Below are 19945 nucleotides of genomic sequence, written 5' to 3'. Positions count from 1 at the left end.
CTGTGATTGGAAGACCTATTCTAGTCGACCTACGAGCCGTGACCTCGGTCTGACACCTGGCCATGAAGTTTCCAACCGATGCAAGGGTAGGATGTGTGTTGGGAAACCAATGAGAAGAATGGGAATGCTATAATTCCTCGATTACCAAGGCAAAAAGGGGTGGATCGAGATAAAGAGTCGAGAAAGGGTTGCTGTTGGCCAATGAAGTACAAGCCCAATCAGGTGAGCAGGTCACCAAATAGGGTGTTTCCCAAAGTGAGGATAGAGATTTAGATCCTCGCTTTGGGGATTTCAAAGAAGACGTAGACCAGTCGAGGACCTCGAGGAGGTCCAACTTTATGAGGCAGATCCGACCAGGGTTGTGAAAGTCGGTAAAAACTTAGAGACAACAACAAAGCAAAAAATGGTAGAATTTTTAAAGGAGAGCCAGGAGGTGTTTGCCTGGTCGCATAAGGATATGGTTGGGATTGACCCAGCAATTATCAGCCATGTCTTAAACATAGATAAAAAATTTCCATCAGTACAACAAAAAAGGAGGTTGCTCGACAAAGATAGACAAAAAGCGTTAAAAGAAGAGGTCGATAAGCTAAAAGAGAACGGATTCATCAGGGTAGTGTTTTATCTGTCTTGGGTCTCTAATCCCGTGCTGGTTCCCAAGCCAAATGGCAAGTGGAGGACGTGTGTGGATTTCACAGACCTCAATAAAGCCTGCCCGAAGGATTGTTTTCCACTCCCGAGGATCGACTAGCTGGTCGATGCCACTTCAGGACATGAGATCCTATCATTCATGGATGTATACTCTGGATACAATCATATCATTATGCACCCACCTGATAAGGATCACACTAGCTTTCGAACTGATACAGGGCTTTACTATTACAAAGTAATGCCCTTCGGTTTAAAAAACGCTAGTGCGACTTACCAACGACTAGTCAATCACATGTTCAAAGAGTTGATCGGTGTCAATATGGAGGTATATGTTGATGACATGCTGGTTAAGTCAAAGAAGGCAGACGAACACATTGGGGACCTGCAAGAGTGCTTCAACGTCTTGAACAAATATCAGATGAAGCTAAATCCCCTTAAGTGTTCCTTCAGAGTCGGATCGGGGAAATTTTTGGGATTCATAGTGAACTCGCGAGGTATCAAATAAGAAATTCGAGTGGACGGAAGAGTGCGAGCAGGCTTTCCAAGCTCTAAAGTCTCATATGTCGCAACCACCGATTTTTTCCAAACCGATCGAGAAAGAAACTTTGTTCATCTCTTTGGCAGTCACCGAGTATGTTGCTAGCGTTGTCCTGATCAGAGAGGAGGAACATGTTCAAAAAGCTGTGTATTATATGAGCAAGAGGCTAATAGGAGCAGAACTGTGATATCCGCCCATTGAGAAATTAGCGTATTGCTTGATTTTAGCCTCCAGAAAGTTGTGACCATACTTCACCCCATTGTAGTACTCTCCGACCAGCCACTACGGCAAGTCCTGCAGAAACCAGAAGCCATCGGTCGATTATTAAAAATGGGCAGTTGAACTTGGACAGTTCGATATTTCTTACTCACCACGAGTAGCTGTGAAGGGACAGGCTCTAGCCAATTTTCTCACAGAATTTACTGGGCTCCAGGATACTGAGCCGATAGAAGAACCTGAACTCCAAAGCCAAACTCCTTCCTGGAAATTGTTCATAGATGGCTCTTCCAACGAGCACAATGCTGGAGCAGGTTTAATCTTAGTCACGCCCGAAGGACAATGATTCCATTGTGCAATTAGATTCAACTTCACAACGTCCAATAACGAAGCCGAATATGAAGCTCTAATTGCAGGATTAAGATTAGCCAAGGACATGGATATAAAGTCACTCAAAATCTACAGTGACTCCCAGTTAGTGGTTAATCAAATTATTGGAGAATATCAAGCACGAGGTCTGAAAATGGTTGCTTATTTGAACAAGGCAAAAGACTTATTGGCACAGTTCGAAAAATATGCTCTTCAGCAAGTACCTCGCAACCAGAACTCAAACGCTGATGCTTTGGCCAAGTTAGCAAGTGCGAAGGATGCTGACACCTTGAATATTGTACCTATTGAACATTTGTCTGCACCAAACATTCAAGCAGAAGAGTCTTCCCTAGTAATCTAAGCAACAGACACATAGATGATGCCCTTCATTGAATACTTAGAACATGGAGTGTTGTCGGCAGACATAAACAAAGCAAGAACCCACCAGAGATAGTCAGCTTGATTCATTCTGGTCGATGGAAATTTGTATAGGAGAGCGTACTCAATGCCACTTCTAATGTGGGTTTCAAAGGAAAAGGCCAAAGAATTAATGCGAGAAGTCCATGAAGGTTTCTACGGAGATCATGCTGGGGGAAAAGTTTATCAAAAAAGATCCTAAGGCAAGGATACTTCTGGCCGACGATGAATGAAGACTCTGTGGATTTTGTTCGGAAGTGTGACAAGTGTCAAAGGTTCTCCAAGATACTACAAGCAGCCCCTAATGAGCTAAAACAGATGCAAAGCCCGTGGCCATTCATAGTGTGGGGAATAGATTTGATTGGGTTTTTACCCACTAGAAAAGGCAACATCAAGTATGTTGTGGTTGATGTTGACTACTTCACAAAGTGGGCTGAAGCTGAGCCGCTTGCAACAATAATGACCAAGAAGGTGCTAGATTTTGTGGTAAAAAATATCGTGTGTCGCTATGGGTTGCCCAAGAAGATTGTCTCAAATAATGGCACGCAATTTGATAGCGACCTATTCACAGATTTTTGCAAAGGGCACAAGATTATCAAGAGTTTTTCTTCGATAGCTCATCCACAGGCAAATAGACAGGTTGAAGCTCTCAACAAGACACTGAAGGATACCCAGAAGAAACGGCTTGAAGAAGCAAAGGGGGCATGGCCAGAAAAATTACCTGAAGTCCTTTGGTCGTATAGAACGTCCCATCGAACAGCAACAGGCTATACTCCATTTTCCTTGGCCTATGGATATGAAGCTATGTTGCCTGTTGAATTAGATCCACCATCGCATAGAAGGTTGGCATACGATCAGAGTGTTAATAGTCATTAATGGAATCTTTGGATTTGGTTGATAAAAGGCGTGAGCAAGCTCAACTCCGAGTAGCAGCTTACCAGCAAAGGGTCGCTCGGTAATTCAACTCTAAAGTACGTGAAAGAAAATTTAACATGGGAGATTTGGTAATTAGAAGGGTTTTTCTAAACACCGGCGATCAAGCTGCTGGAGTGCTTGGACCTAACTGGGAAGGTCCATATCAAATTGAAGAAGTCCTCCAACCAGGCACCTATAAACTTGCTCACTTAAATGGAGATCTCATTCCTTGCTATTGGAATGGAGAACACCTGTGCAAGTATTATCAATAAAACAGTTCTTTTTAAAGAATTGGCTTGTATTAATTTCCCTTTTTACAAGTTTATGAACAAGGGTTAGTCAATCATATGACTAGTCTCTTATAAGTGTAAGATCAATTTTTTGATCACTCGTACAGACACGATTGTCCATTTACTATGAGAAATAAAAGGAATTGTGCGCAGCAAGTTATTCTTGCCAATTATTGTATTTATTACAAGTATTTGCTCATTATGTGTGTTGTTTTGCTATATAATCATTTTTTATAAGTATTTTTACGAGAAGTAATGTTCGAACAGGTCTTGGTCTTGGCAAGTGAGGACCTTGAGCTCCTCAATCACTTGGGGGCATATAAGGTACTAAGCAAGCAAAGCATATCAACAGGCATATGTAAACACACGAGCAAAATAAGGGAAAGCATACTACGGTACTTAGAGTATTTTTCAAAATTTTGTTTAAAATTTGTTAAATCAAAACAAAGTACTATGCTAAGTTCGGTCATGCGAACATATGTTATAATAAAGTGCAAATATTATAATATCAAAAGTAAAATGTTTTACACCGCGAGCAGTTTCTGCTCAGATGTAATAGTTAATTAAAAGGAAAGCTACCTACGCAGCAAAAAATTATCTTGACGTCACAAACCGTGGTTCGTGTCTCCTAGTTACAAATTAAATAAATAAAGTTATGAAGCAGCAGGAGCAGCTAAAGGATCTTGCTGAGGCTACTGGTTGACTGTGGTATCAGCACCCTCGTCAATGCCTTCAATACCCGTGGCCAAAGAAATCTCAGGGGATCCCTGAGTTGTCTCCTCTTCAAGGCGAGCAACACATTTTGCCAGCTCATCCTGCTTCATACGCTCTGGTAAATAGTCAAAGTTCACCTCGCAGTTGTTTTTCCAGAACATATAAAAGCAATTGAAGGTTGCTCCCCTGAACCTCTCCAAGGCACTGGCATTAGTCTCTTCAAGCAATTTAACTCACTCCTCCAGCTCAGCAATCTCTTTCCTGCTGATCACTAGTTCATCTTGGAGTTTGGAGGCATCTTTGTAGTTCAACACTGAAGACTCCTTGTACCTCTCTTTGGACTCAGTGACTTTGGCCAGGGCCTCCTTATGTTGCTTCAGCTCCCCGACAAATTTGGCAATCTTCTCCTCAGCAGCTTTTAGCTATTTGTCATTTTTCTCCTCGGCCGCCTTGAGCTGTTCGGTATATTTGGCCTCGGCCACTTTGAGCTGCTCGCCAAGTCTCTCCTCAACAACTTTAGTCTCTTTAGCGCATTCGGCAGCCATCGCCTCCGACTGATGCCAGCCAGTAACTCCCCGCGATCAGAGAAAAGATAAAGATGTTAGTAGAAATAAAAGGAGAAAGTAAAAAAATAAAGCACAACAAAAAATGGTAACTTACACTGAGTACTTTTCTCAGCCCACGACTGAAAATCTGGTCGACCTTCATGGAGCTAGTGTTGCTGATGGTCTCTCGGCTGCGCCGATGCCTTGATAGCTTTTTCAGCTTGTCGTTGGCTGAATTGAAGGCTATGTTCATGATAGCCTCTCCTTGAGTATTTCCTGACTGATCAGGAGGATTCTGGTCGACGGAAGCTGGTGGAGGAGTCGGGTCGACGGGAGCTGGGGGAGGAGTCTGGTCGATGGGAGCTAGAGGAGGAGTAGTTTCCTTGGAAGGTGCAGGTTCAGGATGGTCCTCAGTCCTCGCCCTTTTCTTTGAGGGATCGCTATTGTTTTTCCCAGGATGTCGCCTGCTTTCCTTCTTCCTGCTCGCAGGAGCAGTGGTTTTGGGTTGGTTGTACAGGTCAAACACGCCGTCGGAAGGCATGACTGCATGATATAAACAAATGATTGGGCAATATAAATTGAGATATTTACTAAAGCAAGGAAATAAGAGTAAGAAAAATTCTAAGTAGTATACCCGAGCTACTATTATTGGTCGATACATTATTTATGGTAATACTGCTACACTCACTCTCTGCCTTGAAAAAGTCAGAATTTAAACTAGTCGCATATTTAAAGTTTCTGTCCCAATCAAATAAATGACAGGGAATGGGCAAACTGTCTAAAAGTGAGAAGTCAATACCGTTCTCATCAGACGACTCGAGTATGGGCTCGGGGTGTTATGGAAGTTTCTACATGCCCTTCCCCTGTTCGGTCAGAACAGTAGCAGCTCGTGGATTATTGAAGGGTTCCCTGATCGTCACTCCTGTAGCCTACCTTCTCGGAGGCTGTGACACATCCTGATGCTGCTTGGGGAGGTCTCCTCCAGTTGCACTCCCTGTTGTGGACTCCTTCACATCCTGGTGAGGCGCCAGAAAGCCAACCAGCCTTAAGTTGCTCTCCATGACCAGCTCTTTGCACTTTTTTCGATGTCCGTCATGCTGGACAAGGCAACTACCCTTATCTCCATCTCTGGAGTAGGGATTGGTCGGTACCATGGACCTAAACAACACCAAAAATTCTAAAGATGGTATAGAGAAGCTAGAAGAAAGCAAGTGACCAGTGAGCAAAAGATTTACCTCCTCGGGTGAAGGCCAGGTTATTAGCGACCAGGTCTGTTGTAAGAAATTATTCCTGGAAATACTTCCCTACATTGGACATGTGGGTGATGTCGCTCAGGAAGGTGTGAGCAGACTCCTGGTGGTAGAAGTGGAAGAACCCCATGTTGTTGTGGTTGGAGTTGAACTTGAGATCGAACAGGTAGTTGATCTCCTGTGGCATAGGTACGAGCCACTTCTTGTGATTGTAAAGAATATAGAGTGTAGAGAGTACTCTATATTCGTTGGGGGTAATTTGAAAAGGGGTGACCTCAAAATAATTGGCCACCCCTTGGAAGAATTCGTGCAGAGGCAAGATTGCCCCTGCCTCGATATGATACCTCGACCAGACGCTGAAGGCGCCCCCAGGCACGTTTGCCCGCTGGTCGGGTGAAGGTTTGATGAGGGTTATCCCAAGAAGATTGTACTTCTTGAGATAGTTGTTTACCATCCTAGCCGAAATAATTCTAGGAGGAGCTACATACCATTCGACCTCTGGCCTAAGGCCGTCACGAGGTCGGGCTTTAGTTTGGATTTCAGGTGGTACAGTGTTTACAGGCTAGGGATTTTTAGAAGGCTCTTCAGTGCAAGGGGCAAGCTGGTTAGAAGGAGGGTTGGCTATTCTCTTCTTTCTGCGAGCAGTATACTTCATGCAACCCATGTTCAGTTGACTAGTCAAAGCTCTGGTCGTTGGTTTGTGTTGAGAAAATGGGACTTCTGAAAAAGGCAGCGACGGTTGTTCTTGATCCTCGAATAGAAGCGCAAGCAAGTCGTCGTCAATCAGCCTCTCACCTCCCCAAGGGTCGTGCATGAAAATTTGCGAACAGAAAATGGGAGATGAGAATCTACGGCCAGCAGACAGAAGAAGTGGAAACATTGGGATAACGTTGCTCATGTATAAAAGATAAGTTTTTATACGACCGGCAGCATTCTAACGTAAACACTAAAAACATGCAAACAGTTTGGAAAAACGGATTAAAAAGCAAAAGTGAAAAAAAATTTCAGGAAAACTTTTCGACTCTGAAAAAAGGCGGGAAAAACACAGATTTTTTCGAATGCATAAAAATCAAATTTTTACTTCGATTTTGCGCCCTAAATCAGTATTCCTACTTCCCAAGCCAATTCCTAAGCCTCATTTAGTGTTTTTTCTAATTTAAGACCCTATCCTATCATGTTACTACCTATGAGCCCGATTACCCCAAAATTGTTTTTCCTCAAGAACATTCAAAAACTCAAAGCATCGAATATTAGAAAACCAGAGAAGTAGACGTTGCATGGCATAGCAGGGATGAATTGATCAAGAAACTTACTTGAATGAAAGATTGAAGTGAAGACATGAGTGTTGATTCAAACGGCTGGACAGACATACCACAGATCACCAATGCTTTCTGAGTTTGTCTGAGTTCTTCTTACGTTGTTCTTCAGAGTTCTTGAGAAAAAGAAGAGTAGTAAAAAGTGAAAAGTGAAAAGAAGGGGTTATTTATATTGATCGAGGCACGGATAAAAAAGTAATGATGGGGGTGATTTTTCAAAACGTGGGGAAACGTGTTAGCCGTCAAAACGCTTTTGGGAAACTGCAACAGCCATAATTAGCTACTTTTTCGAAAAGGCACTGACAGATGTGACAGGTCATACGAAGGGTCGGTCAATTAGGTTTATTTTATGCTGGTCGTAGTAAAATAAACTTGGGGGCAAATGTTTACCCAAAAATGGACTACCTGATGACATGGCAGGATCGGCCTACACGTGGGATGCACGTGGCAGTTTAAGTGAGTATGATTTGTTCGACCATCAACCAGAAGAGAATTCATTCAATAAGCTATATATTTTATGAGCGACCAATCTAGTCGCTACATTTCATTTATTCCCTTCTGATATGTAATTGAGCATTGATGTAATAATTGTCATTTCCATTATTATTTAGATACACCTATATTAAATATAATTAAGGCCCATTGGCCCATGTAGAACTCCTTGAGCCTATAAATAAGAATCAAAGGGCTTAAGAGAGAGGACTTTTGACTCTTAACTTTGGAACTTTGGAATCCTATGAGAGAAATAGAGTGTTTTTATCCACCATAATTGTATTAATCTGAAAGCTTGTGAAACTCGTCAACTCTAGGTCATTGATCACAGTTCTTGGAATTATACATCAATAAGAACAGCAAGTGGACGTAGGTTATTACCATTATATTTAGGCTGAACCACTATAAATTTTTTGTGTCGTTTATCTTTTCGTCTTGATTTCATCTCATTTTCTATCATTTTACTTGACTCCGTATCATTGACCAAATCAAGGGTCAACAAAGTTCATGATGTCCATTTTAAAAAAAACAAACCAATTTATTAACTTGAAATTTGAAAAAATTTATTTAAACCTACTAATATGCTTACATTCATGGACCAAAAATTGACAAAAAACAAGAACTATGAAAATTTTAGATTCTAATTTTCCTTTTCAATAAAAAAAATCATTTGATATTGGTGTGAATTCTAAATGCCAAAACATTCAATAACAACAAAGTAACCAGTTACCCTGAAAAACAGTCAATTTTTTCAATTAAGTGTTTCAGTAATGTATGTAATTGCAGTCTAAGGTAACCAGTTACCTTCCCCAATTACTACCAACTAACTCCTTAAAAATTTGCCAAATTTTGCAGGTATGGACAATACTACTTCTTTGGTTCAATTTGGAGGCAAGTGGACTGAAAAAAAACAAGTACGAAGAGTACACAATGACTGGGATATTGATTCCACGAAAATTGTTCTCTTGACAACTTGGTGAATTTGATAAAAGATGAGATCAAGGAAACAAGAGCAACTATTGAAGTTTATTATGAAGTAGCCAAAGGAACACCACCAATGAAAGTTGAAACAGACAATTCAGTGTTGTTCTACATGGAAATAAAGAAAAAAGTTGTTGCAATAATAACAGACTTACCATTGTGTGTCACTAAAAATCAAGCAATGAAAATAACCTTCTTCAACTAGCAAATCAAAAAGCTACAGCAGAAGAAATGGAAGTGGGTACATTATTAATGCAAGCAAACAAAGCTTCCATCAATGAACAAATGTTACTTTAAGAAGGAATCTCTGGTATACAATCAAGAAACAAGGTATGCACAAATCATCTCCCCTCTTAGTTCTATTGTCATTTTCTTCTATTTCAAAATATTAATTTCCTAAACCTGCTGATAAATGTACATTGATTGACTAAAAATACACAAAAAAACAAAAACTCTGAAAATTATAGATTCTAATTTGTCTTTTCAATAAAAAAAAATCATTTGATATTTGTGTGAATTTTGACCGACAAAACATTCAGTAACAACAAGGTAATCAGTTACCTTGAAAATCAGTCAATATGCTCAATTAGGTGTTTCAGTAGGTACGTGATTACAGATTAAGGTAACCATTTACCTTAATATATTCAATTCTATTATATTTTCATCTTCTTCTATTTCAAAGCTATTAATTTCCTAAATGTTCTACATAAATCTATTTTGTTTGCATAAAAAATCGAAATTATTTTTTAACTATTATCTTAAATATAATGATAATAGTGATGATCATGATGTGCTTTCTAAAAACACAAACAATTTATAAAATAAAAAAAATAAAAAATAAATTATTTAAACCTATTGATATATGAACATTGGTTGATAAAAAAAAGACAAAAAAACAAGAACTCTTTTCAATAAAAAAAATCATTTGATATTGGTGTGAATTCTAACTGCCAAAACATTCAGTAACAACAAGGTAATCGATTACCTTGAAAAACAGTCAATATTTTCAATTAAATGTTTTAGTAAGGTATGTAATCACAAACCAAGGTAACCAGTTACCTTCCCTAGTTACAACCAACTAACTCCTTAAAAATTTGCCAAATTTTGCAGGATTGGACAATACTACTTCTTTGGTTCAATTTGGAGGGAAGTGGAATGAAAAAAAAAACGAGTACGAAGGGTACACAATGACTGGGATATTGATTCCACCAAAATGTTCTTTTGACAGCTTGGTGAATTTGATAAAAGAGGAGATAAAGGAAACAAGAGCAACTATTGAAGTTTATTATCAAGTAGCCAAAGGAACACCACCAATGAAGGTTGAAACAGACAATTCAGTGTTGTTCTACATGGAAATAAAGAAAAAGTCGCTGCAAAAATAACAGACTTACCATTGTGTGTAAATAACAGACTTACCACCTGAAAAACATGTTTTTTAAAAATTAAACACAACATTCTGGGTGGTAACCAGTTACCACTTTGTATATAACATGAGGGTCCAACTGGGTAACTGGTTACATTTAATATATCTAAGTTGCTTTAAAAAGTGGAATATATATTATATATAATTATTAAACATGAAATACATTTAATATAAACAAGAAACTAGGTACTTTGCTCTAACAATTGCCACAGACAAAAAAAAAAAAGAACAGCAACAACATCAAGCACCAAAGATAACCAATTACCCCTTGTATATAAGATGAAGACCAAACAAAGTACTTAGTTACCATTAAAATATCCCTGAAAACTAAATAAATATATATAGATAAAGAACACAAAAAGATCAAAAGATATATAAAATAGTCTTAAGTAACCAAGGTCTTACAATAGTAGCAACATATACAAGTATCCAACTAACTATTGGTCATCATTTCCAAAAGCTGGTTTGGTCTAGAGTATAGACAAAATAAAAAAAAAGTCTAATATCATTTCCTAAAGCTTCCTAAATAACCTATGCATCAATCTTCCTCCTCTTTTGCCTCCTATCCAAAAGCTTTTCACTAAACTCATCATTAGTCAAATATCCATCTTCTTATTTCTTCTTCCCATGAAAATACAAGCTAACAACAATGTCTTGGCGAAGCATCTGAGCATCAATTTTTTTGGCATCTCATTTTCCTTTCCAAGAATTAATTGCACAGCAAAATAAGTTGTAAAAACCCCACAGTCCCTACAATATTGCAAACACAAACAAAAACTAAGAACATAAAAACAAAACTAGAAACAAACAACATAAACAAACTTAAAAAAAAAAACTCACCACTCAACTTGTTGAGGAACGCCTCTAATAATAGTCAATTGCAAAACATTATTCTCAATGACATCATAAGGACTAAGATCAATATTTATATCAGGACGATCATAAAAATTAATCTTTTCCAATAAAAGAGGAATCATTACAACAAATGCTTCAATTACACGTAAACTCAAATTTTCATGTCTCGCCCCCGACATAGAATCATAAACAATGAGCAACCTCATCTTTATGTCAAAATGCGGCAAAAGCCAATGAGTAAGATCTTTCACATTAACAGGAATAAGAACATGATCAAATAGGTTCTAGTGAGTGCTGCAAAACAATGGCTCGCCCCTCATAATCTTCAAATGAACATAACTGTCATCAATGTTAAATGAACCACTGCCTAATTTCATAAACTTCTCAAACATGAACAAAATATTTTGGCAAAAACAACTATCAGTAGTAGAGACTCTCCTCTTCAAACCTTTGCATAACTTTACCTTTCTCCTTAAATAACACATCATGAGATCAATATGCTGCATTTTAAAAAATAAATGCCTCTAAGACAAACTATGAAGAAACCTATTACCACTTACAAAATAACATATTTGAAAAACAAAGGGTAACCAGTTCCCATTAGCTCACAACAAATTATAAAGTTTGGGTAACAAGTTACCATCAACTAAACATCAAAATTATACATTTGGGTAACCAGTTACACAGAGCATTACAACACAAAAAATGACTGTGGTAACTAGTTACCACAACTAAACTACTACAGCATACATTTGGGTAACCAGTTACACGTATCATTGCAACACAAAAAATGACTTGGGAACTAGTTACCCCCTCACAACATAATATAGAATCGTACTACATCAATGCAATTTTTTTAAAATAAAAATTGAAAAATGATAAGCACAACATAAAAAGAAAGAAACTCACAAATGAATCAACAAACTGCCCAGGATAATACAAACGGTAGAACAAAGTCTTCTCATCAATAAAAATGAAAGTGAAATTGATGGATGACTCAACCTTGTTATCATCATATTTCTTAAACTTAAAAAACAAATAAACCAAAAAATTTTAATAAAGCAAAAATTAAAAAAATATATACAAATTGAACATACTTGTTATTGTGCTTGACTTTAGTTTCAATCCAACTATGAAACTCAGAAGCTTGTTCTTCTGTTACCTTGAACATTAAACAACACATGAAAATACATACACTGCTAGGGTAACCAGTTACATGTAGACTTATTAAGTTACATTACAACCTTTACAAGGCAAAAAAAAAACAACTATAAAACTGCAACACCTAAAAATCAAACTTGAAAATGAATACTTACAATCATTATAAACAAAAAACTCATAAAAGAAACCAATTACATACCAAAAGTAACCAGTTACCTATAAAATTACACAGCACATGAGAAAATCATACACAACTATGAAAACCAATTACTGTAAACTTAACAAACCAGCGCCCCGCGCGCCATGCGCGCACAGCGCCCTGCACGCCATGCGTACACAGCGCCCCGCACGCCTCGCGCGCCCAGCGCCCCGCGCGCGCCTCGCGACACCACCAAGAGACAAGCGTCTCGCGACCCCCAAGATGCCACACGCAACAGTCACGCCGTGGTCCTCGTGGTGGCCTCCTCTCACACACCAGCCTCGTCCTTAGGGGTGTCCACATGGTGACCATGGAGCATGAAGAGTTAGAATACGGATGGCACGGTGTCCACGCCAGGCTGGTAGTGGCAGTACAAGAATGGTACATGGCCAGGACTCCCTCAGCACGCTTATGAGGTCAGTACCCGACAATTAGTGGGGGCATAATATGGTACCAAGACAAGAGCACTTTTGCATGCCCCTAACATGTACTAGAGAAGACCACCACTCTTCCAACACCACTACCATCTGTACTGCTATCCTGACAGTGTACTCATGTACTATTTTGTCCTGAGGGACCACTATGTACAAAGGAGCCATTAGAGCTCCAATATAAATAGATGATCACCCCTCCAGAAAGGGGGTTGGAAAATTCATTGTATACAGAGGCTATTAAGCAATATACATTTTTCACTCCATTGTTCATCTATGTTTATCCTTCCATAAGTTCATTCTAAGTTTTTATCTAAGCATCGCCACATTCACCTTTGAGTTTTCCGACCTAATTTCGTTGACGAGATTTCACCGTCGACACATACCAAAAGTAACCAGTTACCTATAAAATTACACAGCACATGAGAAAATCATACACAACTACGAAAACCAATTACTTGTAAACTTAACAAACTACATTACAACCTATGCAAAGAAACAAAATCACAAATAAATGATCACTTAGCATCATTAAAAACAGACACTCTACAAAAGGAACCAATTACTTACCAAAGTAACCGGTTACCTTAACAAATAAACAACACATTTAAAATATGAATAATGTCAAAGTAACCAGTTACCTAGAACCAAAAGAGATATAAATAAACCACAATAAACAAAAATATAGAAACCAGATACTAAGCATATAATAATTTGTTAACTAAACAACCTACTAAGAAAAAAAACAACATTAAAACATGAAAATAAGAAACTAAAATACCTGATTGTTAGTCTCATCGATAATTACAGGTCCACAGTGAGACTTCGAGGAGAACCTCACAATTTTACTAACGGTCCAGCCTCATCAGTGGACTTAGAAGGGCCAACGTCCCCTCCCTTTTGAACCATTTCTACAAAAACACAAAACACAAAAAAACAACATTGAAAACAACATACACGATATAACTTCTAACTTTATAGATTTTGAAGCACTGAGTTCTTAACTCAATGAAAAATATGTGTATAAATTCGGTGAAACTACATTACTCGAATAATGTAGATAGTTTAAGAAACACAACTATATATATTTACTAAACTATGATCAATGTTATTTTTGCTTGACAAACTAAATAAATTTACCAACAAAAAGATCTAGTTGGCTAAACCTCAACCACAACAACCATAACAATCCAGTATTAGAATTTTTCATAAACCATGAAATGTTCTTCTCTCCCCCCTTGACTGTAAAAATTCAAACTCACTATTCAAATAAACAAACCTCTTATCGCAGTTCGTCGTTTTCCGTTCGCCACTCGAAACCTCTGTTCTCTGAAGCTACAACACTCCGTACGCCGAAGTAAGTCGGCTCCGATCGACAACTATGAAGACCACACTTGCCTCCGTTCACCGACCTCCGTTCGCCTGCACTCAACTCCGATGGTCGCCCGCCTTCAAGCCTGTGGCCGGATTTTCCCAATGTTGCAGAAAACCCCAAATCACCACATATGGGTATGAAGCTTTTGAAAAAGCTAAATGAAAAGAAGAAGTGAAACCGTCGGTTTTGGAAAAGTAAATAAAAACAAAAAGTAATGTTTTAATATATAAAATCAATTAAAAAGTTTAAAAAAATGTAAAATATTGAACACTGATTTTTTTTTTACTAAATACCCAATTTAAAATACTTAAAATAATATGGAAATTATATGATTACCCTTCTACTTTTATAAAATATCATTAGTAATCAAAATATGACATAATGATAACTTAATACAAAAATATGGGGAAAAAAAACCCATAATAGTGAATAAAATGTATCAAAAGCCATGAAATAATACTTGTATAAAAAGCCATATTTTTTAAAACTTTATTAAAAAAGCCATATAAAATGTAATTTCCACATCTTCTTACCCATGTTTTTTCTCCTCCAAAATCCCTCAAAATGGATGTTGCCTTTGATATTGGGATATTTAAAGAGACAATGGAAATAACAAACAACGATTTCAGTAAGAAATTTGGCACTCACCGTAGATTTTGGTAAGGGTTTCGTGAGAGAGAAGAGAGGATGTTGGTCTTCTTGATATAATGGGAGGGGTATTTTTGGTAGATAGAGAATGTTTAACATTAAAATAAAAGAGTGAATAATAGTGGTATTTTTTTTTATAGTAGAGACTATTAAGCATAATGAGTGAAATTCCACTTCTGCAAAGATGGCTTTATTATTATTTTCTTTCTTTTTATCTTTTAAATATTTAAAGGTGGTCTTTACTCACCTATGACTTTATTATTATTTTCTTTCTTTTTATCTTTTAAATATTTAAAGGTGGTCTTTACTCACCTACCTCTTTGACATTGTTTCACATTGGCTGGGAATCGCCATATAGAGCTTAAGCTTATCAACACCATTCTTCCCTTAAAAATCAATAAAAAAATAAGGGAAAAGGTTCCAATTTACATGTTTATATATACAAAATTGACACACAAGTATCATAGCCAAAATGACATGAAAAACTAGTGTTCAATCTTCAGAATCCAACATCAAGAGAGAGATGTAATTAGGATCAATAACGAGTCCAGTTTGACATTCAACTAGATTGCACAAGCTATTTACAGATCTAATAACGATGAACAAAATTTGTACCGAAACGACTAGCCATGAAAAAAAGAAAAAGAAAGAAAGAACAGAAAGCTATGAAGTCATTTTGGACGAGTATACTGACTACTGAACAGCACCAAGATTCCACATCAACAAATCAGATACCTAAAGGACATGCATCATTTGATACAGTTTATCATATGATTATATACCAGCCATCAATTTCTAATTAGTTTGCTACTGCTGACAGTGTGGTGAGATGGATGGTTCAAGAGTCCTGCATCTTCAAGCACACGAAAAACTGTAACCTTAAGCACAACTTCCTTCATCTTGAGCATCTCAAAGACACAAACATCACCTTCCCCAAAATTATTCTCCAACGAAAATTCATACCAACCCTGGCTTAGTTTAGCTCTACCTCCTCTATAAAGGCACCGAACAGGCCATTGTCTACCATCAGACGTCTGAAGTTTGATGAATCCGGAAACTCCATTTAAGTTCTTTTCCGCAAAGCAGGATGGTAAGTACTGCACAGCCAGAAAGGGTACCACTTAAACCAAGGATGTAACAACATAACATTAATAATAAGCTATGCACAACGTATCATTGAACAACTCACCATTATACATCCCCTGTACAGATACGAAGGTCGCAATACAACCCTGCAGAAAGGGTTTGTGGGCTCAAATGTTTTGGCTGAACTAATAGCCCTTTCTCTTTCTTCAGCAGTCACAGTTCTCTTTCTTGCAGAAGCACTTTCATAAAATCTAAAGCGCATATCAGTCTCATCATGTTTGATGGGAGACTCCTGCCCATCTGCACTTTCATACAATTAATACAATAAAACTTGTTATGAAAACAGCACAATATGAATTAATAAAAGTTAAAAGCACTTACTAGAATCAATTTTTCGCTTTTTCCTCCCAGCTTTTTTAGACCTTCGCAATTCTTCTTCAGAATTGTTCATTTTGACTTCCCCCCCGGACTTTTTAGACTCCATAACATTGAACTGAACACCTACACCATGAGTCAATTGATTTTGTGCTTGGAAATTGCCAGCACCCTTTGCTGGATCCAAATTCCCTTCATTGCCCCAATTTATGCAGTTAAGTTTAGAGCCATTGAACAAATTCTGTAGAGATGGGGGATTGAAAACCTTGCCTTGTGTCATTTGCTCTGCACGTTCACCAAGAAGCTTAGCTTTCAAAGGACCAGTTGCCATACGCCCAGATGAAAAACCCACTATTTCATCAGAATCATCTTCCATTTCTTCAAAGATTTGATATCTATTGTTGTAAATGGCTTGAGAGCTATGCATAGAATTTCCTTGATAATTGATCTCGGATGTTGTCAAATTAAATATAAAAACATTGAAAGTTGTATTCCCTTCATATCTAAATATTAAGAGGTAACCAAGACGGATGCCATAACGATCAACAAAATCCTGCCAACCATCATGAAACCATATTCTGTTATCAGCTTTCTTCAATCCTACACGCCATATATGACCATCAGGAACAGTGATTGTAGCAACAGTTGAAAGCTCATCCCTGAATTTCTTGACAAAATTATCCGGGATCCTCTGCAAATACAAAAATCAAGTTAGGTTTTTTGGCTGGAAGAAATTGTCAATTTGATAAAATCATATATGAGCCCCTATAATGTATATACATTTTTTTTTTGCAAAACTGATATTCTATTAGATAGAGAGAAAAAATCCGAAAGATTTACAACAGATGATAAGATAGTAGATTTATCATATGCTACAAGGAAGATTATAAAGGATCATCTTACATGAAACCCAAAGGTTCCAAGATCTAAGTAAATTAGAAAAAGAAAACGCAATGAAATCCTTTGTTCTAAAGATCCAAACAGCCATCCAAAACTTACTATTCTCCCAAAGTTGAAACCCATCCAATTCTGTGTCCTGGAAGATCCTATTGTTTCTTTCTAACCAAAGAGCCACTATAATTTTAAGAAGGCAAGACTTGTACTCTTAAGCAAACAATACATCAGCAAGAACATCTATGCTTTGTTGACACCCCATACTTGGCAAAATCATCCCAAAATTAATAGAAGAATTTAGAGCTGATGCCTCAAGAACACAATATTACACTAAAGCATGAGTATTGAGCCTAAAAACTGTCTCCATGCATCCCATTGAACAATGAGTATTCAAGACAGGACGAAAATAAAGGCATAGAAGTAACATATGACATTCGAATATGTAGATATCTCATTCTCCTTATATCATCTTAATTGTTAGCAGTTCCAATACAAGAAAATTTCATAAGATATTAAAAACAAGAAAATTAAAACAAATTTCAATATTGTAGTAAATTATAATGGTAATGTATTTATGAGATTTCCAGGAAATCAAATTTGACATCTGCAACTGCAGCTTTTGCAAGTAAATTCTACAATGACATGCATTGGCAATGACGCTTCTTTCCACATGATCATTTCCTTTACAAAAGGAGCTTTCGATGACGTCTTCCTGACTCCATATCATGTGGAAGTAAATTCTTGACAACACATTTGTTTTAACTCATTGCTTTAGAAAACGGACGTTATAAAATCACTAATGTCAAGTGAAGATTTGGATTTCGAAAAGATACAAATGATGACATAATAAATGCTAAAGATCTAATATCCGAATCTCATGGAAGCGACAGAAAACATTGAGGAAACCCTTATGATGTAATGTGCATAGGAATGTAACATGATTTTCTAAAAGCTATAACGAATAAGGAAAAAGATCGACGAGAAACTACTTCCAAACTCCAATCTAACTCTATGGAACTAAATGAACAAACATTAAATATCAAGAAAACAACTTGCTAAACCAATTATTGGTTCATTGCAAAGCTGAATTAAATTACCAGCCTATTTCGTTAAACGAAACAGGCTCCATAACAACTAACAATAACGGTTAACGGTTAGTAGAAAATACAAAATCTCATAGATTCACTTTCAACAAGTTCATTTCAACAATTCACAATGTTGTCAGCCTTATGAATATCAGATTGAGTGGAAGAAAATAAAAATTTCTCTTAACTAACAAACAGGGCATTAAACAATAAGTAAACATTCAACAAAAAATCAGATTCCCCAAAGGAACACACAGGGGCATTAAACAAGAAGTAAAAATTCAACAACAAAAAAAATCAGATTCCCTTAACACACAGGGCCTCAAACAAGAAGTAAAAATTCAGCAAAAATATCAATTTCCATCAAGAATTATTTATTTACAAGTTATTACCACAAAACAAAGAGTACCATCATCTACAGTTAGTAGGAAAAATGTTTTCTCATTTCTCCCCACAACATCGTTAACATCGAAATTTTGATGAAACTTTCAATCCTGTGTAGCACGAATTTAAAACTATTTTTTTAGTCATAATAATAAAACTTAAAAAATCACAACATCCCATTTCATTATATCCGTATGGCAAATCAACTTTCTAGAAACCAGAATTCTGACTGTCTTTTTCCTTTATTTTTTTTGGCTTTAATTAATCTGCAAATTTATGATTCTAAAATTTTTATGAGTTCAGAATTTTTTATTTTCATTTCTTCCATTTTCAATGGGTCTGAAAAATCTTACCCAAAAAGAAAACTCAAAAACGCAATCGATAAAAGAAATAATAATAACAAAGAAAATAAATTGTTGAAATCAAATAATCATGAAGAAAAACACATTAGCAGAAATGAAGACAAAATACTAAGTACCAGTTGTTTGGCTTGGATGATGGACAAGACAATCAGCTTGTGAAAATAAGGTCTTTGCATTATTATATATGTATATATATCTTCTTTTAGGGATCTTATTGTGATTGGGTTGGAATGGAAATGAAGGAAAACCCAGAAGAAAATTCAGACGGAAAAGGTCGAATTAGACATGGAAATCAGGAAGGTGTGGAGACATTTTCCGTCAGGGCACTGAGTTCTTAGCTTTCTCAGATCTAAGTTACCCTCTTCCTCACTGCTTTGCACTTTGCAGAGTCAAACACCGTTTCTATTTTCTAAAATTGAAATGTTTTTTTTTTCTTTTTAAAAAATAAAAAGTACGACCTCTAAACACACCCAACTTGACCTAAAAGTTGAACGAGTCGACGCTGGGTCTTGAAACTCGCCCGAGTTCACTCTCTCTAACTTTTTTTTTCAAAAAAGTATTTTACAAACAAAACAAAAATTGACAAAACGTTAATGTTGTTTCTTCCCTTACCAAATAACACAGATATATTTAATATTTATATAAAGTAAAAAAATCTTAATTTAGGAGAAATTCTTTGACGGATTTTCCTTTCCTCTTAAAATTAGATATTCTCCTTTTACAATAAAGTTTTAAAAAGAAAGAATTTGTCATAGATTTTGAATTGAGTACTATGCTCAATTTGCTTAAATAGTTGTTGGAAATGAATCAATTAATGTTTTTTTTTACCTGAATCAATTAATGGTATTTAATTATATAATATATTTAAAAAAAAACAAGCCAATGATGAATGGTTTTGAGGATATTCGACGTGGTTAAGAACTAGGTAAATCTGTGTTTATTTCAGAATCACGCCTATTATAAACCATTATTCTAA

The 19945-nt window shown here is 36.7% G+C and overlaps 1 protein-coding gene across 1 annotated transcript; it reads right to left on the bottom strand.

Moving 5' to 3' along the window:
• Positions 1-15189: 15189 nt before the first annotated feature.
• Positions 15190-19407, bottom strand: LOC133798181 (B3 domain-containing transcription factor VRN1). The gene is made up of 4 exons (XM_062236394.1): positions 19086-19407; positions 16251-16935; positions 15973-16169; positions 15190-15880 (listed from the first exon to the last, which is right to left on the bottom strand). Exons 1-4 carry the CDS (start codon positions 19143-19145, stop codon positions 15572-15574), a joined length of 1251 nt encoding a protein of 416 aa, XP_062092378.1. The 5' UTR covers positions 19146-19407; the 3' UTR covers positions 15190-15571.
• Positions 19408-19945: the final 538 nt, after the last annotated feature.

Source organism: Humulus lupulus, chromosome 1 (genome assembly GCF_963169125.1).
Source record: "Humulus lupulus chromosome 1, drHumLupu1.1, whole genome shotgun sequence".
Lineage (NCBI taxonomy): Eukaryota > Viridiplantae > Streptophyta > Magnoliopsida > Rosales > Cannabaceae > Humulus > Humulus lupulus.
Note: the sequence above shows the minus strand (reverse complement) of the source record. Positions and strands in the feature narration are given on the sequence as shown.

What these genes read in the sequence shown, in the direction of transcription:
- LOC133798181 (XM_062236394.1), bottom strand. Translation starts at nt 19,145, where the DNA reads ATGCAAAGACCTTATTTTCACAAGCTGATTGTCTTGTCCATCATCCAA. An exon ending in TCATCCAAGCCAAACAACTG is followed by an intron (nt 16,936 to 19,085) that starts GTACTTAGTATT and finishes TTGTATTTGCAG; the next exon opens with AGGATCCCGGATAATTTTGT. An exon ending in TGTACAGGGGATGTATAATG is followed by an intron (nt 15,881 to 15,972) that starts GTGAGTTGTTCA and finishes CTGGCTGTGCAG; the next exon opens with TACTTACCATCCTGCTTTGC.